The 23,571-nt window shown below is 40.5% G+C and overlaps 1 protein-coding gene across 1 annotated transcript in view; it reads right to left on the bottom strand.

Moving 5' to 3' along the window:
• Window positions 1–1,216: 1,216 nt before the first annotated feature.
• The window catches only part of LOC124775556 (cilia- and flagella-associated protein 58-like), an 81,380-nt gene continuing 59,025 nt past the window's right edge, over window positions 1,217–23,571 (bottom strand). The window contains exons 3-4 of the mRNA XM_047250385.1: window positions 12,228–13,130; window positions 1,217–1,587 (exon numbers count right to left, since the gene is read on the bottom strand). Coding sequence (XP_047106341.1) covers window positions 1,217–1,587; window positions 12,228–13,130 — 1,274 coding nt within the window. The remainder of the gene's footprint in view (window positions 1,588–12,227; window positions 13,131–23,571) is intronic.

The raw sequence follows: 23,571 nt of genomic DNA, 5'->3' as shown, positions 1-23,571 counted from the left end.
CATATCACTAACGTCGATTTGCAGTAGGGTTTTGGAACATATACTGTACTCGAACATTATGAAGTACCTCGAGGAAAACGATTTATCGACACGTAGTCAGCACAGATTCAGAAAGTATCGTTCTTGCGAACAATAACTAGCTATTTATACTCATGAAGTCGGGACTGTATGGAGGATGATCGATGAAGGTGGTCCCAAGGCGTCAGATTGCTGCAGAACTCATGTGTGGTCTGACATTGTCATGCCGTAGGAGAGGATGCTCCGTATGTGAATGAAGTTCCCTGCTGGCGAAAAACAGCACCCTTCTCACTCACCAACATTCTGTTACACACTGCAATGTTACACGCTGCAATTCGGAGTCCTGTAGCGGCAGAAGGTTGCAACTTACGTCAGCTCAACAGGAAAGTCAACTGAGCAAGGTTCATGACGTAATTTGTCAACCGATATCGAGAACAACATTTTTTTAAGAAATGGGAGGCATTACTTTGCAGCACTCCCTTGTGTCGCCGGCCGGAGTGGCCGAGCGGTTCTAGGCGCTACAGTCTGGAACCGCGCGACAGCTACGGTCGCAGGTTCAAATCCTGCCTCGGGCGTGGATGTGTGTGATGTCCTTAGGTTAGTTAGGTTTAAGTAGTTCTGAGTTCTAGGGGACTGATGAGCTCAGAAGTTAAGTTCCATAGTGCTCAGAGCCATTTGAACCATTTTGAACTCCCTTGTGTAACTAAACTGATCGAAGAGTCCACAATTGTACTGCCAATTCATAGTGGCCAGCGGGGCACAATGTTTCAGCGAACAGGACATGTCAGGACACCACGAACCAGCAATACCCCGTGGGCTGTTTGAGCAACTGATACGCCGATAGAAACTGAAGACTCATCTAACTGAATTATTTGAAAGCAATAAGAAAAGAATAATATATTAAACAACACATTATCTACATTCAGACAACATAACAGAGAGAGCGGAAATGAGACAAATTCTGCAACCAAGTCCAGATGGTATAGTACAGTTTGATAAAATCGTAGGTTTTTCTCTTAAAAAATAATTACGCAGATGGTAGCAGTGAATATGGATTATTTTCTTAGTTCACAATTAGCGGTACTAAGTCTGAAAGAACCACTAACGTGCTATAGTCTCTTGAAAAGTATGGTAAGTTCGATCCTGGCACAGTTGTGGGAACTTTCAATTACAAGACTCGAAGCCCACATACAGAGCCTCAGAGCCTCTTGGAGAAGTAAGATGAAATGGCGTCGCTGACAGTTGCTGCCTGCGGTTCGCGTCGGAAGGTGTCAGCCCTAAGGTGATCGCCGCAGCTTCCGAAGGATTGCGGCCTCGCCGACGCCAGGCCGAGAGGTGGCCGGCTGGTGGCGACGTGCGGGTAGCGCTGGTGCAGCTGCAGCTGCCGCAGCTGGCGGCTGAGGACGGAGGCGGCGGCCTCGCTGGAGCGGAGGGCGCTCTCCTTGCTGGCCAGCTCCAGCTGCAGCCGGCCGTAGTCGGAGCTCTTCTCCTCCAGCTGCGCCTCGAGCTTCTGGCAGCGCAGCTCGGCTGCCGACGCGCGCTCGCACTCCTCTTGTAGTCTGCGCTCACCTGCAGCAGCCGTCAACCTCTGTTACTAACACCATCCGACTCTCAAATTCACAACGTTATCTCAATCGACAATGATTTCCAAACGCCATTTTAGGCCACTAAAGGCCCTACGGAAGCAACAACCGACCGACCGATAAATTGGACGTTAGTAGCAGTTTTGCCCAAACTACCGACCGACTTTTCCCGTCAGAGTGTCGGTTGGGTACGACCACCCGACAGCCGAACCAACCACCAATTCATCCGATAACTTGCGTCGTGGAGAGCTGTTGTCCGAACCGCTCGTTTTTTGTCACTGGGCGCTGGATTAAATGCTGTTCTAATGTACATGGCAGGGTGCGAGGCGGACAAAAGGGAATTCAATTAAAGTTTCTGGAAAAATTTAATGAGTACAGATGTTTGTGGGAAATAGAGATGCAGGAAATGAAGCAATTGTTTCATTTTTAACGATTCCACAATGGTTTCATGTGCCACATAGAGAGAGATAAAGGTATATATTTCACGAACAAAAGTCGGTCGACCTTTTGTATTTCGGTTTCTTTGTTTTATTTCCGATGCTTAACGGAAATTATATTTAAAAACCGAAACACAGACTGTTTAGACCTTAGATTTCGTTTCCGATGTGTATCGAAAATAAAAGTAAAAAACCGAACTACAGACAGTCAATGGAGTTTTATTCGTGAAATGTATCTTTTTCATTGTGAAAAGTGTTAAAAGAAAACCAGCATATATCCAAACCCTTCTGCTATGAAGAAGGCTTGGACTGTTTGCAGTTCTAACAGTTCCTATATGCTTCATTTCTTATGTGTCTGCTATATTTTTTACATGATATGTGCCATAATCATTTATACTCTTTCTTTTTCTAATTTGAAATAAATTTGTTAATCTTACAGGAAACTATAAATCAAGCTGCAGTTTCAAGTGTCATTTTAGATAATAATTGTGGACATACAATTGCACTGAATTTGAGGTCATCGTAGCTTCTGCCAGTGGCTAGAAACCGTGATGTAGCTAATGGCCAGTCCTCGCAGCTTACAGCCTGTCTCATGACTGTCTTCTTTTTGGTTAAGAGTAGTCTGATGATGTTCAACAGCTCCGAAAAGCTTGTTTCGTACCTTCTTAGATAATTACGAAAGCCATCGTCTCTCAGCTTCTCAAGTAACAGAGAGTCGGTGAATTTCTTTCTTTGCATTAGCCACTTCTTTGTCCACAGCTTTCTTTCGGTTCTTTTGGCCTTATTACCCCAAAACAGCCCAATTTCTGAGTTTCTGTAAAACCAAGCGGCGTCTCGTCGAACATAACCTTATGTTTTTACTGTAAACATTTAGCTACCAGCGGTAGGAACAGGGCGGCGCTGTAATCGCTGAGTGCAGTCCATCTGGACGTGTGTAGGCCGATAAATTGGTGCGTGCGTCGGGCCGTTAAGAATCCCCGTGTATTTTAACTGGCATTGTTCCTATCAGTAATCTATTGCCACCGCACAGTTGGCAGCATCTATCACTTTAATGCATTCTATTGTCATCTGGTGGCATTCATTAAGTGTAAGAAAAAGGAAGATAAGTGTTTAATGTCCAGATCACAACAACTTCACAAGACACGGAGCAAAAGCTCGAATTAGAAAAATATGGGAAAAGAAATCGGCCATGCTCTTTTAAAAGAACCATCCCGGCATTTAGGGAAATCTGGGAAAACCTAAATCTGGATGTCCGAACGGGGATGTCAACCGTCGTCCTCCCGAACGCGTATCCAGCGTGCTAACCGAGCCACCGCGCGAAGTCACACATAGGGCTACAAACGGCGTGAATACTTAGTCCATAAATCGTTCACACAGGAGAATTGTACAAACACACCATCATCTGACCATCGAACAGGCTCCCGTGTGGACGACGTAGTAATAAGTATCCCTGACGTAGAGAAACAACTGAAAGACTTGAAAGCAAATAAATCATCAGTTCTGGATGGAATCCCAATTCGATTTTACAAACGCATTGACCCATTACAGGGCTTGCATTCATCGTGAATCTCTCGCCCAGTTCAAAGTCCCATGCGACTGGAGAAAAGAGCAGGTGACTCCAATACAAGAAAAGTAAAAAAACGGATCCGCAAAATTAAAGACGAATATTCGTAACTTCGACTTGCTGCAGAGTCCTTGAACATATTTTCAGTCTGAATATAATAGTCAATCTTGAGACTGAAAGATGTCCACGAATCAGTATGGTTTTACAAAGCATCGCTAGTGCGACACTCAGCTTGTTGCCCTTTTCTCACATGATGTACTGCGAGCTATGGATGAAGGGCAACAGGCAGATTCCATATTTCTAGATTTCCAGAAAGCGTTTGACAAGGTGCCCCATTACAGTCTGTTAACGAAGGTACGAACATACGGAGTAAGTTCGTATATATGTGGGTGGGCCGGCCGGGGTGGCCGAGTGGTTCTAGGCGCTACAGTCTGGAACCGCGCGACCGCTACAGTCGCAGGTTAGAATCCTGCCTCGGGCATGGATGTATGTGATGTCCTTAGGTTATTTAGGTTTAAGTGGTTCTAAGTCTAGGGGACTGATGACCTCAGAAGTTAAGTCCCATAGTGCTCAGAGCCATTTGAACCATTTATGTGGGTGGCTCGAAGACTTCCTGAGTAATAAAACTCAGTATGTTCTCATCGACGGCGAATGTTTATCAGAGACAAGGACATCGTCAGGAGTGCACCAGGCAAGTGTGATAGGACCCTTGTTCTTCTCTATATGCAGGGCGGGCAGCAATCTGCGTCTTGTTTGCTGATGATGCTGTGGTGTACGGTAATGTGTCGAAGTTGAGTGACTGCAGGAAGGCACAAGACGACTTAGACCAGTTGGTGTGATGAATGGTAGCTAGCTCTCAATGTAGAAAAATGTATGTTAATGCCGATGGGTAAGAAGCACAAACCTGTAACGTTCGGATACAGTGTTAGTAGTGTCCTTGGCACAGTCAAGTCGTTTAAATATCTGGGCGTAACGTTGCAAATCGATAGGAAATGGAACGAGCATGTGCGAACTGTGGCAAGGAAGTCGAATGGTCGACTTCGGTTTATTGGGAGAATTTTAGGAAAGTATGGCTGGTGCGACCTATTCTTGAGTACTGCTCGAGAGTTTGGGTTCCGTACTATGTCCAATTGAAGGAGGACATTGAACCAATTCAGAGGTGGGCTGCATAATTTGTTACCTGTCGGTTCGAACAACACGTAAGTGTTACGCAGATGCTTTGGGAAATCAAATGGGAATTCCTGGAGGGAAGGCGACTTTCTTTTTGAGAAACACTATTCAGAAAATTTAGAGAACCGACATTTGAAGACGACTACCGAACTATTCTACTGCCGCCAACATACATTGCGCGTAAGGACCACAAAGATAAGGTATGAGAAATTAGGGCTCATACGGACGCAAGTAGATAGTCGTTTTTCCCTCACTCTGTTTGCGACTAGAAGTGGTACAGGGTATCCTCCACGACGTACTGTGCGGCGGCTTGCGAAATATCTATGGAAACGTAAATGTAGGGATGATTAGCCAGTACCGGTTTTATTTGGGACACCCTGTACTACTACTTCTACCACTACTGCTAATAGCAAGCTATGTGTATAAAAATAAAATTGATTACTGCCTCATTCACTTGCTTGTTTCCCCACTATGCTTTTCGATAGATCACCAACCAGCTTCAGGTGGAGACTTGTGCAGTTACATTCCTGGTGTTAGTGTAAAGCCTTGAAGTGTTTTCACAGTAGGAGACCAAGTGCAATTCGCTTTCAAACGAAAGTACTGCACTCGTTTTGACTTTGGGAACGAGAAATTTTCTAGGCGTAAAATAATACACAGAAAAACGTGCATTAGCCGGCCGAAGTGGCGGGGTGGTTCTAGGCGCTACAGTCTGAAACCGCGCGACCGCTACGGTCGCAGGTTCGAATCCTGCCTCGCGCAAGCAAGTGTGTGATGTCTTTAGGTGAGTTAGGTTTAAGTAGTTCTAAGAGACTGATGACCTCAGAAGTTAAGTCCCATAGTGCTCAGAGCCATTTGAACGATTTGAAAAACGCGTATTCATTGAAACAACTAATTGCCAGGTATTTTTAAACATTATTGTGTGTGGAATTTCTTTTTTAATGACCAGAAGTAGAGGTTTTGTTATATTTAATTGTTGTCGGGCATTATGTGAGACGTATGCGTATGTAGCTAACACTTGGTTCAAGAATCATGAAAGAAGGTTGTATACATGGAAGAACCATGGAGATACTAAAAAGTATCAGATAGATTACATAATGATAAGACAGAGATTTAGGAACCAGGTTTTAAATTGTAAGACATTTCCAGGGGCAGATGTGGACTCTGACTACGATCTATTGGTTATGAACTGTAGATTAAAACTGAAGAAACTGCAAAAAGGTGGGAATTTAAGGAGATGGGACCTGGATAAACTGAAAGAACCAGAGGTTGTACAGAGTTTCAGGGAGAGCATAAGGGAACAATTGACAGGAATGGGGGAAAGAAATACAGTAGAAGAAGAATGGGTAAAATTGAGGGATGAAATAGTGAAGGCAGCAGAGGATCAAATAGGCAAAAAGACGAGGACTAGTAGAAACCCTTGGGTAACAAAGAAATATTGAATTTAATTGATGAAAGGAGAAAATATAAAAACATAGTAAATGAAGCAGTCAAAAAGGAATACAAACATCTCAAAAATGATATCGACAGGAAGTTCAAAATGGCTAAGCAGGGATGGCTAGAGAACAAATGTAAGGATGTAGAGTCTTATCTCACTAGGGGTAAAATAGATACTGCCTACAGGAAAATTAAAGAGACCTTTGGAGAAAGGAGAACCACTTGCATGAATATCGTGAGCTTTGATGGAAACCCAGTTCTAAGCAAAGAAGGGAAAGCAGAAAGATGGAAGGAGTATATAGAGGGTCTATACAGGGGCGATGTTCTTGAGGACAATATTATGGAAATGGAAGAGGATGTAGATGAAGATGAAATGGGAGATATGATACTGCATGAAGAGTTTGACAGAGCACTGAAAGACCTGAGTCGAAACAAGGCCCCCAGAGTAGATAACATTCCATTAGAACTACTGACAGCCTTGGAAGAGCCAGTCCTGACAAAACTCGACCATCTGGTGAGCAAGATGTATGAGATAGGCGAAATACCCTCAGACTTCAAGAAGAATATAATAATTCCAATCCCAAAGAAAGCAGGTGTTGACAGATGTGAAAATTATCGAACTATCAGTTTAATAAGTCACAGCTGCAAAATACTAACGCGAATTCTTTACAGACGAATGGAAAAACTGATAGAAGCCGACCTCGGGGAGATCAGTTTGGATTCCGTAGAAATGTTAGAACACGTGAGGCAATACTGATCCTACGACTTACCTTAGAAGAAAGATTAAGGAAAGGCAAACCTACATTTCTAGCATTTGTAGACTTACAGAAAGCTTTTGGCAATGTTGATTGGAATACTCTCTTGCAAATTCTGAAGGTTGCAGGGGTAAAATACAGGGAGCGAAAGGCTATTTACAATTCGTACAGAAACCAGATGGCAGTTATAAGAGTCGAGGTACATGAAAGGGAACCAGTGGTTGGGAAGCGAGTGAGACAGGGCTGTAGCCTATCCCCGATGTTATTCAATCTGTATATTGAGCAAGCAATAAAGGAAACAAAAGAAAAGTTCGGAGTAGGTATTAAAATCCATGGAGAAGAAATAAGAACTTTGAGGTTCGCCGATGACATTGTAATTCTGTAAGAGACAGCAAAGGACTTGGAAGAGCAGTTGAACGGAATGGACAGTGTCTTGAAAGGAAGGTATAAGATGAACATCAACAAAAGCAAAACGAGGATAATGGAATGTAGTCGAGTTAACTCGGGTGATGCTGAGGGAATTAGATTAGGAAATGAGACACAATTAAAAGTAGTAAAGGAGTTTTGCTATTTGGGGAGCAAAATAACTGATGATGGTCGAAGTAGAGAGGATATAAAATGTAGACTGGCAATGGCAAGGAAAGCGTTTGTGAAGAAGAAAAATTTGTTAACATCGAGTATAGCTTTAAATGTCAGGAAGTCGTTTCTGAAAGTATTTATATGGAGTTTAACCATGTAGGCAAGTGAAGCGTTGACGATGAATAGTTTAGACAAGAAGAGAGTAGAAGCTTTCGAAATGTGGTGCTACAGAAGAATGCTGAAGATTAGATGGGTAGATCACATAACTAATGAGGAGTTATTGAATAGAATTGGGGAGAAGAGGACCTTGTGGCACAACTTGACTAGAAGAAAGGATCGGTTGGTAGGACATGTTCTGAGACATCGAGGGATCACAAATTTAGCATTAAAGGGTAGCGTGGAGGGTAAAAATCTTAGAGGGAGGCCAAGAGATGAATACACTAAGCAGATTCGGAAGGATGTAGCCTGCAGTAGGTACTGGGAGATCAAGAAACTTGCACAGGATAGAGTAGCATGGAGTGCTGCATCAAACCAGTCTCAGGACTGGAGACCACAACAACAACAATGCGGAGAGCTGCGAGGCTGGCTCCGTGATTTCACTAAATCGCTTCAGGCAAATGTCGGGGTGATTCCTTTGAAAGGGCACGGTCGACTTTCTTCGCCAATCCGATGGGACCAACGACCTCGCTGTTTGGTTCCCTCCCCCAAATGAACCAACCAACCACGAGACTGTGCAGTCATGACTACAAGCGGTCTGTGAGCTCTTACGTATACAAATTTTTGAGGAATTGGTCTGTGTCTTGAATTTCTTGACGGTATAATACGAATATAATAAAGTAAAGAGACAAGTGTAATTTTTTAGTGTAACGGATGAGATGTAACTTGTTTAAAGTTGAGGTTTAAAAGTGGGTACGTCAACATGTTAAGTGGTGTTTGCAATAATATTCCAAATGAACTGTGATTTTTAGGAGCAAGCTTCTGGAAGGAAGGCTACTGACATACTAAAGCAATGAACTTATATCGAAGTACTGTTGAACAGTTCGAATGCGTCCTGATGCCACAGACGCTGAAATTAGTGCACAGCTGCTGGTATCATCGCAAACAGGCAGCGACATTACAGCGACAGAGTAATGAAGTGATGATAATACAATGTATGGCTTACCACAGTATGGTTGACAAGATAAGTAGAGAAGGACTGTTCTACAATGTCCTTTTGTCCACCTGGGCGAACTACCGCAAGTAGATGAAATTTTGAGATTCATGTGAAAGCTGCTGACATTGTCGTGGTGAGTGAATGTCTTCCAGTACACAGCGATGAAAATTGTCACACTTAAAATCCATTATGAAAATCATTATAAAACAGTAACGAAGAAGACTTTATTACTAATGACAGCGTTGTAACTGACTGTTAAGGACTGTTCCTTGAGAACATGGACAATATAATAAAAATAAAAAAAAAATGTCTTATTACAAATCTGATTACCACTTCTACTAGCTGAAACACTAAACTTTTCTATCTGAAATTCTGTTTTTATGGTAAGAAGTGCTGGAAGTGAACAAATGGGTTTATGACTTAACTAAAATATCAGCTTCTAGTTACCCTTGAAAACTACTTTCTTACAGCAATGCAACAAAGCATTGTAAAGGCACATATTAACAAAATATCTCTGAAAAGTTGTTGACATATCTTAAGCTAGTTCATTTCAACAGCTTTTATTGAATTTGTTTAAATTGTAAGGTCACCGGGATGATTTGTTTTTTATTGACCTCTCCTGTCATTCCGTTACTAAAAAAAACCTAGGAGTTCTTTTTCTGTAGAAAAGGTAATTTTATGGAGGACTGAAAATCCACACGCATACGATTTATAGAACAAATAAAAGTCTCATGACAGGAAAATAAATATTCACCTAAGAATATTTTATATTGGCAACAGAATGACGCAGGTGCACTTATGAAATGGCATAAACGCCGTAATAGAGTCACATAAATGAAGTCATGGTATGACATTAATTTTAAATTGGAATGACAGTTTCGTGACTGAATGACTGATATTCCTCGACTGATGTTCCATACCAAATAGGCATACTGTTATATGTTGGCTATACTGCAGTTTTAGGCATTTGTGTTAGCTATGCAATTAGTAAAAATTGGAGGGAATGTTTAAGAAAAGGAGGTAAATCAAGGAGATAATTTTCAGGGATAAAAAAAACAAACTTCTATACAGCCTGCCTGAAGACCAACTGCTGAAAGATCAGCTAATAATCCTCATTACTAAAAATTTACAATGATATAAGTAAATAGAAGAATACTATACACGTAGAATGTAGTTATTTATTTTGAAGAACTGGCTCTCTTCTTCCCTAACCCAAGCTAATAAAATACTCTCTGTGGAAAACACTGCAAATGCCAGATTATAAATAAACTCAGTATTGCCCGAGGGAAGAAAGGGGCCAGGGTGGGGGAATTACTGACTTTATTTATTGCGACAGAATGTTGGCTATCTTCGAAGAGATCTATGAATTATGCCTAAATGATACTGCCAAAGGCATTTTTATGTATTGTGATGTTAAAGTTTACTGTAGTGATGTTGCACATTTTTCCAGAGAACGCTTTGGAATAAACAGAGCATGGCACTTTTCTGCCACATCGCACGGCAAAGGTATCGTGGATGGGAGTGAGGGAATTGTGAAGCGTGTAATCTGGAATATCAAACATACTATCCAGAGCTGAGGACTCCGCAAAAACTACAAGTTAAATATTCGCCGTATAAACATTTTTTTTTATCTCTGCCGAGAGTAAGAAGGAATTAGTTCAAATGTGGATGGGAATAATTCCAGTGGAGCAGACCAAAACCATCCATGTTATTACGCCTATTTCTTCTCTTATTATTGCGTGTCAGTATTACTCACTATCGCACCAGAGGTTAGCACACAGTTTCAAACAGCAAGCTTGAGTGAAAGCAAATTCACAGGACTTGATCAATTATGCTGCCTTGCTAGATAAGAAGGCCAACATTTTTTTGTGTGGCAGGTGATTTATGTTGAGGATGGTTATGAAATTTCATTTTTCTTAAGGAATGACGCAAACAGAAAAGATGTTTACATTTAGCTCAAAGTCAGGTAAATGCTGGGGGAAAAAGGCCAAAAGAGAAACTGGCTGCAACTACTGTGGATGAGAGGACTAAGTACTACTGTCCCCATGCAGTAACAGCGCAGAACGAAACTAGTTTTCAAGTGAAATTGTCATTCCGTTACTGTGAAGTATCATACGTTACGGGAGAATTTTTAAATTCCATTAGTATTTGTTTAATGCATTTATCTACTATACCACGTTGTTTTTCAGTTATTCTTCACAACAACAGAACTTTTGTGAATTTTTGTAGGAAATTGGTGAGCTGAATCTTTGTTGTATTTTAAATGAGAACAATGTGCATCTCTGAAGTATGTAATTCCATTACCAGAAAGTTATTTTTGCACAAGTCTCGTTATATGAACGAATATTTCTTTGCTTATGTAGAAAATACAGCAAAAAGATTTGTTCTTTATAATGATTCTTGGTCTTTTTTACTCTTAAAGAGACAAAAAGTTTCATAGACTGTCATTCCATTATTTCGTGGAACTGACTTTAACACAGTTAATCCAAGATAACAATTACTTCAGTGCATATTTATTCGTAATGATGTCCTTTGTTTTAAGACAGCTGTAATTTGGAATTAGGTTTCATGTCCAATTGGAGTAGGAATGTATATACCAAAAATTTGTCAATGGGCAACGGATGGAATTACTCGACTATACTGTTTTATTGAAAAAGCAATCTGTCACATTTGTTAAGATGAGTTTGTTTTTTGAATCATTATTGGTTCCGAGTATTTCCTGCTCATATTTCGGTAGTATAAAGTGGTTACGTAGATGAGGTGCATAGGCCTACTCACATTCATAGTATTTTACCAGTGTATTCCTTTTAACATTATTATTGGTGGAAATTTCATGTACAGCATTCGTTTCTCAATTTTTCATCTAAATTATATTTTACTACAAATGTCGCTACAAGGACAAACTTTAGAAATCTCACTCCCTGTAAATGTGTGTTCATTTTTTGTTTTGCACCCTAGAACTGAATATAAGAACATTACATTACTATACAGTGTTTATGACAAATGATCGCTGATATGGAATGTGCCACCATTGTGAAATAGAAGCAGCCACCAAATAAGTTTCAATGCAGTTTTTGATCGTTATTTCATAATTAGGCCGGCTACTGGTTATAACACATCCCACGTAAAACTGTTTCACACTTCTACGTCAGCCTACTACGTACCACAAACGTGCACCATCCGCGTAGAATGTTACATAAATACTGTAAACTAGAGTAGGAAATGTGCTAAATCGGTAATGGTTCAAACGAATAAATTCATATTAACGAACGTAACTGGTTGCTGCCTTTTCACAATGCCACTGTAAATTTGTCTTGCCAATAATATATTAAGGTTTGCAACTTCTATTATGGCGCTGAATTTAAATAATTATTGACAAAGCTGTGACGAGTCTTCAGTTAGCAAAGCCAAGAACTCATGCTGGTTCAGTTACCAGATTGTAATTGTTTGTCGCGACTAACCAGAAGGTTGGTCGAGAAAATAAGGTTGTATTCCTATATGTATATTAGTAGTTGATTAAATAAGTGAAATTACCTTCATCAACCTGATTCCGGAGCTTGGCCTCTCGCTTAACCGCACTGTCCAGCTGCCCCTGTAAAGTCTTCACTTTCTCTGCAGTCAGACTGAAGTCTCGCAGCAGCGCCTTGTACTTCATGACGAGAACTCTTCTGGTAGCTTGCCTCTCCCTCATCAGTGAATCTTTCGCTTCGAGCTGCGATTGCAGCTTTGTTATTTCTCTTCCTGTACTTCTTTCGATCTCCTGCATTTTCTCAACGACCCCACTGAGTTCCTCATTATCGAGTTTCAGTACCCTACATTTCTCGTCACTTTCACACAGCTTCGTTTCAGCTTCTTTCAGGAGATATTCCAGATCGTGCTTCACTCGTGTATGTTGTTCCTCCATCTGCACTAATTCAGCTTTATGTTTCTCGTTACAGTCACTAAAAATTTTATCCATCCTTGCTTTCTCTCTAGAAATGGTATCATCATACTCTAATCTCATTTTTTTAACGTCTTTCTCGAGTGCTTTATTGACTGTTTCCAAAGTAACAGTTTTTTCTTGAAGTTCCCTCTTCAGCGTTTGTAATTCGTCTGTCTTTTTCCGCACTTCTTCGCCTAAACTCTCGTTCACTCCTTGTAACTGCTTGAAACTTTTGCAGAGGGTTTCTTTGATTTCTTTATCGTCACAAGCGGCTAGTGAAATTGACAAATGACAAAACTTTCTTAGATGATTTGTCTCCATCACTTGTAGAGAGTACTCCGAGGTTTCCCCACTAGCTTTGTAGTCCAACTGCAGAGTATATGCTATTTCTTCATCCTCGCTATTTTTGTTGCACTTTTTCAAAAGATTAATCAAGTAACCAATGAAATCTTCAAAGTCGATTAGCAGGCCATGTTCTGCCTTTATTTTCACATAATCAGAGCTGTTAATTTTTCCTGAATAAAAAGCGAAAGACTTCAGCATATCATCCACTTTCACTATAATTGAAGTTGTTGTTGCATTGGAACGGTGATCTCGTTCAACGGATACGTTGAATGTATTTCTACTTGAGTCTCCATGTTTTAGCTTGCAAGATATTTCTTGAGTATCAGAATATAAACGTTCACTCGATGTTTTCTTCTCGAATTTCATTGTTTGCAATTACAGCCGTGGTACTTTGTCATTTACACGTTTAGAAACAAGCACTATACTGCTTCTGTCAAACAGTAATACTGTTAATTGTCATAGTTAATATACTCACATACTGCTCTAATAATGTCTTTGGTGTACGACAACGAACGTATAGGTGAGCACAGAGAAGTTACAGTATTTTTATTTCATTTATTTGAACTCAGTTCTAGACCATTTAGTCCTTTCTGAGTAATAATCATGGAGCTAAAATCATCTACATGGTAATAATAAATACAGAGGAGTCCAGAAAAATGTAGACACTCTTTGATAGTTGGTATCTGTCGAGCAAAGTGACATTTTTGTGCGATAGCGCTGCCCATTGTTTTCTCAACAGATCTTGGCGGGCTTTCTCCAGCAGATGACATTCTAGCAATGAATTGTAGCAAAGATTGTCGTTTGTGCAACACAAGGCCTATTGAAGTGGTAATGGAAGTAGGAAAACATGACAGAGGTACACGGCAATAACATACTGTGTACGGAACTCAGTCACCAACACGTACAACAATTTGTTATATTCGGAATAGATTTGAAGCCAATGGTACTGTTCAGGAAGTGCATAAGGAAGGGTTTGGCCGACCAAAAACATCGAAGTCCAGCTTTCAGCGCTGCTATATTGCAACATTTTACTAGGTCACTTCAAAAATCTGTGAAGCAGAAGAGGGGTAAGCCGATCAAGCGTACGACGAATTCTGAAGGCTGCAAAGTGGAAAGCGTACATTCCAATATCGCTACACGATATGAACGAGGACGACCCGAATCGAAGGCTGGAGCACTGCGAGTGGTTTGAACGCATGCTTCGCGAGGATGAACGGTTTTCAGGGATTGTTATCTCATCTGACGAGGCGAAATTCAACAGAACGGTACTGTAAATCCCCCAACTGCGTGTACTGGTCACCTAAAAACACCCAAGTTCACGTGGACGAAGATGTTAATCCATCGGGTCTTAATGTGTGCTGTGGTCTATCATCGCGCAGTTTGATTGGCCCAGTCCTCTTTGAAGGTACCGTAACTGGTGAGGTGTATCTTCATATGCTGCAACATCGATTTTATTTGCCATCCGAGATGTGTTTGAAAATGAAAGATTTTACCTACAGCAAGATGGAACTTTGCCTCACTTCCACAGTGATGTTAGAGCCTTCTTGGATGAAAATCTACCTCTACGATGGATAGGTTGAAGAGAAGCTGTTGAGTATCCACCATGGTCTCCAGACCTTACACCTCTTGACTTCTAGCTATGGGGAGACTTTGAAAAATGAAGTTTATCAATAGAAGCCAGGTACACAGTATGAACTATGGGAAACCATCAAGGCATCCTGCGCGGCTATTACTCCAGCAACACTGACAGCCTAGTTCGGTCAATACTTCGGCGCCATCGACGTTTTCTAACTGGTCTCTTTGAACACATAAAATAACCTTTCCCCGTGCAAGAATTGTAACGTTATGTCGTTTTGTTCCGTTAATACTGACTATCAAAGAGTGTTTACATTTTTCTGAACCCCTTCGTACATTACAAGCATAATACTCACTTTTCTTGACGTAAGCTGAACTTCACTGTCCGTTGTACAGTAATATCAACCTTTCAATCTTGACATTCCTAATATATAAATTTTCGATTATGATGTTGTAGGTTTTTATATTAAATGTGTAACTCGGACTTAACTGACACTGGCTGTGATGCATCATTATTAATTATATCGGTTAGGAACATATTGCGGTAGCTCGTGCAGTTTCGTCAGGAGAAACAGATAGATAGGTTTGTAATTAATGCCCGAAATGGGCACTGTAACAAGGTATGATTTGCATCTCGATGTGTCGAACGCTCACAGTCGCACCCTGGAGTTTGAATTACACGTGATCGAAGGAAGTGTTCTGGAAATAACCCATGGTTTAGTCTTATTCCACTTAACGTAGCTGTCGCTTGTCAGGGTCCATTACAAAATATATGTCCTGATGCATGAAAGAGCAGAAAAAGATATGCCGTGTACACTATTTCACTACGTTATCTGCGAAAGAACAGTCCCCTGCTATTATATACAGGAGCTGCAGTAAGACACTAGTTGCCGTGTCGATGTCCATTGCTGACATCGTTAATGACGAAATTTATGCAGAGCCTTACCTATGGAGTGCTGATTTGACAAATAGGCTTACCTAACGCCACAGTCGTATGTCATAGACACTGATCATGAATAAAGAACAGAACATTCTCAGGAGAAGATTCTCAGAGAAAAAGAACATTCTCTGAGGAAGTTCTCAGTTTCGTACGAACAAAAAATTCGCAGCTTATCCTCTGATCGGGGAGTTCCTTCTCACTACGTCCCCTGCTTGTAATATTTCTCGGTGTCTGTTGTGTGCTGCGTCCGACACAGAACACACACGCAATCTTACATTTCATTCAGATCGCTCAAACAGCCAGCCTAGGCAGTGTACAAATACGAAATGGCATCAGTGTATCCTGGAAGAACTGCACTGCCTTGTGATTTTAGTTTTATGTCCGGCAACAAATTAGTAAGGCGAAGTAAGACCAGTTTACGAAAATGCATTTTCTGACGATGTTACCGAATTTTAGATGTACTGAAAACCTGTTTGTTATTTCGAGTTAGGTGAACACATCATGCGAACAGAATCTTAGGAATACATTACATTTTCATCAACTCCAACCGGAACTCTGTCAGAGATTTCTAACACTAGACAATTTTGTCTGAGCAAGAAGCGTGATGGCCCGCTCCCGTGTCTACTAAGTGGTCGGCCTTGCGGTTTCGTTAGGAGAAACAGATCGCTAGGATTGTAGTTCAGCTGTTATTTCTAACATTACAAAAGACAAAGTTAGTGCTGCATGAAAACTTATCTTCAATGAACCAACGGGTTTTGGGTAAAGAACAAAAGCGACACAAAAACATTTATTTTATATGATACAAACTGAATTCTAGAGATGAACTCCATTTGGAACTAGTTACTGATAAGATCTTATTATTAAAATTTCACAACTTACAACAATATACTTTTCTTATTTAGCTACTTACTTTATTGTAAACTAAACACTACAAACATGCTGCTGAGTCCGACTGAGTTGCTCTTCCATGGTGATAATAGAAAAACTCACTCTCGTCGCTATGATAGATGCTTGAAGTGTCGCTGTCATTGTAATTATTTAATGACATAATGATCTCCTACACTGAACTTTCCAAAACAGCATCATTCTCCTACCCTGAAGTCTGTTGTAGGCCCTCTGGTCAGATGTTTGTGGAATCTGGAGTAGTGTCGTTAACCACGGTGTAACTCCCATTACCTGCTAAAAGTGAAGCACTGCGCTGATTCTCTCTTAGTATCTAGCACAACCCACCATACATCAGAGTTTCTCAATATCCTGGCATCGGGTTCGGATCCAGAATATGAAGCATCGACGTTACTAAGCATTTCGCTATAAATACATGTCGACTAGGAAAGCATATTCAGTTAGCATACCCTTCTACATGTACAAAAAGGTTCATGATTGATATGTGTGGGCAATCGAGGTCTCCCCACCGCACGAGGGAACTGATACCTTGGTTGCTGTTTACTGTTTCTAGTTCTCCTACGTTTCTAGGAAATCGGATCCACAAAGGTGTTTTTTGGATGACAGAAAAATGACAGTTACACAGTTGTCTGATGTATAAGTAAGACGTGTCCTATACCAGTCTGGAAACCTTTGTCTGCTATCTAGTGCAAAAATGCTTTCATTGTCGCTTCGTTTGAATGGGTGTCCTCAATTCTTTCATGATTTTCAGGTTGGAAGTGATTCCCAGCCCAATAATGTTTTCATTGTTAAACCTGTATGAACTTGTAGTCGCTCTGTCAGTATTTCTTTGGGCTACATATACCTTTTTTTGTCCACCGAACAACATAAACTCTCCCATTTTTACAAAAAAAAAAAAACGGTAAAACTTAAACTCAAACAGAACTTACTGAGCTCGAAGTATGCTACAGAGCACTTCAAAAAACGCTTGTGAGTAACTTCCCTAGTTTTATTCATACGAAATCAGAATTTTTTCTGTGCGGTGAACAACTTCCCCAATCGTTTTACTCAAGCAGAGAATATTCTCAGCTTTGTTCATGCGAACCTGAGGATGTTCTCATAAATTTAGAGAATAACGTACAGTGTCCATTTTATTCATTTGACCCAATGGATGATTCAGTCGAAATTAACAAACAAACTTTGCAAGCAAAAAGTATGTTTTTCAGTGACAAGATGTTGTTAATAGTAACTGTGAACTACCGATATCACCATCCTTCGAGATATGTTCTATGGGTAGAAATTTAGTAAAAATTTAAATTTTGCCTCGGAATTAGATTGAAAGTGTTGTGGCACTCTAACGAGAGACTAATCTCCAATATGAAATTTTAAATATGCTTTATCATAAAGGATGACTTTAATAAGTTCTATGCCTCGTTGTATAAAACAAGCTGTAACTAAACCAAAACTCATAACAGTAAATTAACTACTTCGTAAATATTAACCAAAAGAAGAAGAGGCTAATTTACATATTCCCTCCGCCAACTTGCTGATAATGTGTGTAGGGGACAGTGGGGGAATTTTAATGTGGCAGGGAATATGACACCTCTCAGTACCTCGTAATTTTGTACTAGTCAGCTTCTGAAGGGTGCTGCACTCTAGTGGTTATTGATACAACTCACTCCTCTGAATCTGTGGCGCAAAATGATGCATGTTTTGTCAGCGTTTATTGCAATGTTCTCCAGTGTATTTTAAGAGGTACAACCAAATGTGTAAATTATTATTAAATTCGTGTATAACAGGAATAATCTACAGATGTTTCTACTGTTGAGTGGTACTTAAGTAAATAAATTAGTGAAATCAAAGTGAAGCAGAAATTAGAATATAAATAAAAACTTGGTTTAGTTTAGAGAGTTACATACTGGCAAACAGCGGGCAGAACAGCAGAACAGAAGAGACAACGACTTCACAAGTCAGCAAGTTCCACATAAGCGAGCGCTGTCGATTCAGCCGTCAGGGCATCGCCTGAGTGGCTCACATGTTTCTCAGTTGTCGCATGTGAGCAAAGGCCCTCGCCTACATCCCAAGAGCCAATGACCGACGTTAAGAAGATTCTTCGGGAAGCTTCTCAACGTGACAGAAGAGGCAATGACCGTGAAGTCGTTCACCTCCAGTAAACTGAAGTGAATAAATACGCGAGACGCAATGGGCCCGACAGATGAGACGAGAGACGAAGAAGACGAAGAAGTGAAGAAGCGTAGCAGTAGTTTTCAGTCAGTTTCGGTGCTGAAGACCGTCATGCAAGAAGAGACTGCATCATGCACAGACACACCAAGTCCGCCGCTGTAATGAAATAGCAAGCAGCAGCCGCGGCGCCTGAAGACAGAAGTTAAAAGGTATTTAAAGAGTGATTTTTACGTACCCGGGTGACTCGTGAGGACGGGAAGGAGACGGCCTCACATCAGCAGTCACCTGTGAGCTGGGATGAAGATCTGACAGCCGAAGACTGGCAAGCGGGAGTCCGTTGTTCGAGTCTGGGACACTGGCCTTCCCCCGCCACGCCGCTCCGATGGCCGACGCACAACACACGCGGCCGCTTAGAGAAGGGAAACACTGGGACGCCACATCCAAGGTATCACCGTCCGATGCACGACTTCGCTCGCAATAATTAAACGGGCCACCTCGCGCTGCGCATCTCCAGTCAGCTGGGCGAGACGGAGACACGAGATACACACCGCTACGCGTAATCAGACGCCACCGCCGCCGCCGCTGCCGCAGCAGAAGGCTTCGCAAACGGCACAGCTGCCGCTCTCCGAGCCAGTACAATCCAGTAAGAAAACCGTTGTACGAAACTTGCAATAAAAGTTATCTTATGTAAAAATGCTGTTTCATTCTACCTCATACCCGAACCAAGGAAGAACCCACCCTGCTCACATGTTGTTAAGAGAGAAATATTAATTTATCTAGTATTTTCACCTTGACATAATGCTTTAGAACGCTCATCCTGACAATTGACTAGCATCAAAAGAGAAAACCCAGTTACATTTAGTGTCAGAACTGTTACATTTGGTGTCAGAGAAAAAACCCTTGGCTCAATATGAGGTGTGAATGACAGTCACTACAGGTCCACAGTTAGTATTGTTTAATGTGTGAAAGGATAGAGGTTTGCATAACAGTCGTAATATTTTCTTTATTTAGAAGTGTATATTCTCTCATGATTTTAAGAGTTTGTCGAAATATTTAAACATCTTTTTCATTTAGTATAGTAAGATTGTGTCAGCACCACAAGCGGTTTCTACTGAGGAAGCTATTCAGATCTTAGTTCATCAGATAGCACAGCTTAAAAATGAGAATAATACATTATTTAAATAGTTGAGTGTGGTTAGGCAAACCAGTTCAATCCCTCCCACCCTAGATTCCTCAGCAGCAGCCTTGGTAACTCCTTTTTCAGGTAAACCTGGCGAGGACATAACAGCCTTTTTTGAAGATTTAGTAGCAGCTGCAAAGTTAGGATCATGGTCAGATGAACAGCTCTTACAAATGACAAAGTTAAGATTACTAGGGGAGGCTAAAGCACACGTATTATACCATGAAGAATTACGGAATGCTCCAACATTTGAGGAATTGAAGAAAGGATTACTTAAACGTTTTCAAAAACAGAACAGCTGTAGATTTTATAGGGAAAAATTAAACACTATCACTCAGAGGCAAAACGAGTCGTTAGAAAACTTTGTAGATAGGATCAGAAAAGTTAATATTAACACCTATCAGTTGACAACTAGTGATGAAGTAAATAAAGTCATTTTACAAGAGGCAGAAAATAGAGCTCTGGATACATTTTTACGTGGGTTGCCTCCTGAAACGTCCCGTCGTGTCAGGGCAGAGTTTCCTAAAAATTTAGCAGACGCTGTATCTGTGGCTACGGCTTTCGAAGAAATAGACATTGCCACCAGATACAAGGAGAAGCGAAATGTATTTTCAGCAGGAATACGATGTTTTAGGTGCGATCGACAGGGACATATAGCAAAAAACTGCAGACAACCTCAATGCACTAACTGTCAAAGAATAGGTCACACATTCAAGGAATGCAGGTCTAAGAAAGTTTTAGGAAATAGAAATCAGTTAAACTCAAACGGGAATGTCGGTGCCGCCGCCAGGCGTTCCCAATAAAATTTCATGCCATTAAGGCGAATGTGAAGGCGGAATGCTGGTTATCTGCTACCATACAGGATGAAGAGGCAAGGATACTGGTGGATACAGGCGCAAACGTATCAATAGTGAGTAATGAATACATTGGAGAAAAGAAATATGACCCTCCAAGGTATAGATTGAGTGGGGTAGGAGGAGGTACAGTGAAGTCATTAGGATGTACATCACTGATTTTCTATATTCACGGTGTACAATTTCAGGAAGATGTAGAAGTGGTAACAAAGGTAACTGACGGGTACGACGCGATGCTAGGACTGGATTTCCTGAATAAACATCACGCTAAAATCGACCTCAGACAGCAAACTGTAGAACTTAGCGGAATAGTGTTTCGGCTAGGTGACACCGCTGCAAAGGGTCCGCTGCCGCAAGATTTCCCCAACCGGAAGGCGAAATCAACTACACTGCGTGTAACGTCCTTGAAGGTTGATTCACGGGATAAGATACCATTTGGCTCAGGAAAACTTTTCTGGATGACCGTTGACCCCGAGGTACCTACAGATACAATATATCTAATAGAGCCACTAGAGGAAAATGAGGAATTAGATGTATCACATTGTTTTGTACGTAGAAGTGTTGTACGGGTTCAAGACGTTGAGGGAGAAAGAAAAGTACCGGTACATATTGACAATTTCGGAGTGGAGGACAAAGAGTTGCTTAAGGGAATATTAGTAGCTACAGTCAGTACTTTTGAAGAAGAAGATTTCATTTGGTCAGATATTGCTGATGGTCAGAAACCAGACGTCTATAAAACCGCATCACGCCAGAAGATTGAGCATTTGAAAGGAAATGATAGAGACACGATAGAAGCAGTTTTAGTTGAGTTACAAGATTTATTTAATGCAGAAGGTCCACTGCCAGCAACAGATATCACTCAGCATAGGATCCCAACAGGAAATAGCCCCCCCAGTTTATAGGAAGCCTTATAGAGTTCCGCATCACTTACAGCCAGTACTGGATGAAATTTTAGAACAGCATCTAAAAGATGGAATTACAGAATATTCTGATTCGCCTTATAACTTAAATATAGTAATTATTCCAAAGAAGTCTCCCGCAGGTACGATACGATATAGATTTTTTTGTGACTACAGACACCTTAACAAACAAACTATCTCAGATGTTTATCCTCTTCCAAACATTACAGATATCATTGACAGTTTAGGTAACAGTAAATACTTTTCAACAATCGATTTACGTAGCGGATATCATCAATTGGAAGTTGCACCTGAAGATAGGCATAAAACAGCATTTTCTACCCCAGGAGGCCACTGGCAATTTAAAAGAATGCCTTTCGGTTTGAAAAATGCACCAGCAACTTTTCAAAGACTACTCAATGGAGTATTGTGAGGACTCAAAACTCAGCAATATTGTGTATATCTAGACGATATTTTTGTATTCTCCAAAGACATTAATGAACATGCTGTGCGTTTCCGTAATGTTTTTCAGAGACTTAGAAAAGCTAAATTAACATTAAATATGGAAAAATGTAGTTTTGCATTGATAGAGGTTACATACCTAGGGCATGTCATTAGTGAAAAGGGAATTAAAACAGATCCTCGATTAATTTCGGAAGTTAAGGACTTTCCAACACCACAACGCGTTAAAGAAGTACACAGTTTCATTGGTCTCGCATCATATTACCGAAAATATGTTCAAAATTTTGCTGAAATTGCCCGACCCTTAACCCAATTATTGAAAAAGGGTGCAAAATTTCATTGGTCTGAAGATTGTGAAACAGCATATGTAACTCTCTAAACTAAACCAAGTTTTTCATTTATATTCTAATTTCTACTTCACTTTGATTTTACTAATTTCTTTACTTAAGTACCAAACCCATAAAGATAAGTTAACACACAGTCCAGATTATAATAAAGAATTTATTTTATCCCGTGACGCAAGTGCTCATTCAGTAGGAGTTGTTTTGAGTCAGAATATTAATGGCATGGAACACCCTATAGCGTACGCTTCGAGACAACTAACAACAGCAGAAAGAAATTATTCCACAACGGAGAAAGAATTGTTAAGTGTTATTTATGGCATCAAATACTTTAAATGCTACTTGTATGGTAGGAAATTCAAGGTTATACTGACCACGCAGCTTTAAAATGAAGTGGTCTATGGGAGAAAAATGTCGTCCCCTTTTGATGTAATCAGGCAGAAAAACAGAAAAGTCGGAGAAGCAGTAAGAGATTTCAGTCGAATGATGAAGGATATATGGAAAAAGGTTCAAAAATCTAATACAAAGGCTTTGGAACGACAGGAAAGATCAGGTAATGCCCAAACTAAATATCCAAATTACAAAATCGTTCAGTGGGTGATGCTGTCAACCCCATATATTGCGAAAGGAAAAACGAAGAAATTAGTAACAAACTGCAGAGGCCCTTATCAAATTATTGAGATCACGTCACCAGTCAACGTTAAACTGCAACTGCCCACCCAAACTACTATTGTCCATGCAAGTCGTTTAAAACCTTTTAAGGGCGCTCCAGATGTAATTCCTTCAACAATAGTGTCTTCTTTTCCGAAGGGTGGAGGAAGTTACCGAAGAGGAAAAAGAGTGGCCACGCCAGCACAACATACAGACATGGCACCATACAATCTTCGACCAAGAGTGCGAATGTCCTAGCTGAATCTTAGTAGACTGTGGATAGTATACAAATGTAAATAATTAATAAATGATAATGGTTTATTTTTTTTAGAAAAACAAAGTTGAACATAGAAACATGTAGATCTTGTAGTTAACAATGTATTCCTTCTTTTCTTTGTTTTTGTTTTTACTAGGTTGGTAAGTCCATAACCATGTTGTTGCTTTTTTTCAGAAAACGCCATGCAAGCATTTCCTACACAAAATCTATCCTACCTCAATGACTCCCTTGACAGTTCCCTTCTGAAGTCATTAGATATGTTCATAAACTCGCATAGCAAGGCAAAATTGATGCCATTGTTATGATGCAACATGTCTTAAAATTAAAAAGTGAACACAAAACTAAAATTATAATGCTAGGAACGGG

Source organism: Schistocerca piceifrons, chromosome 2, assembly GCF_021461385.2.
Source record: "Schistocerca piceifrons isolate TAMUIC-IGC-003096 chromosome 2, iqSchPice1.1, whole genome shotgun sequence".
In the NCBI taxonomy this organism is placed as follows: Eukaryota; Metazoa; Arthropoda; class Insecta; order Orthoptera; family Acrididae; genus Schistocerca; species Schistocerca piceifrons.
Note: the sequence above shows the minus strand (reverse complement) of the source record. Positions and strands in the feature narration are given on the sequence as shown.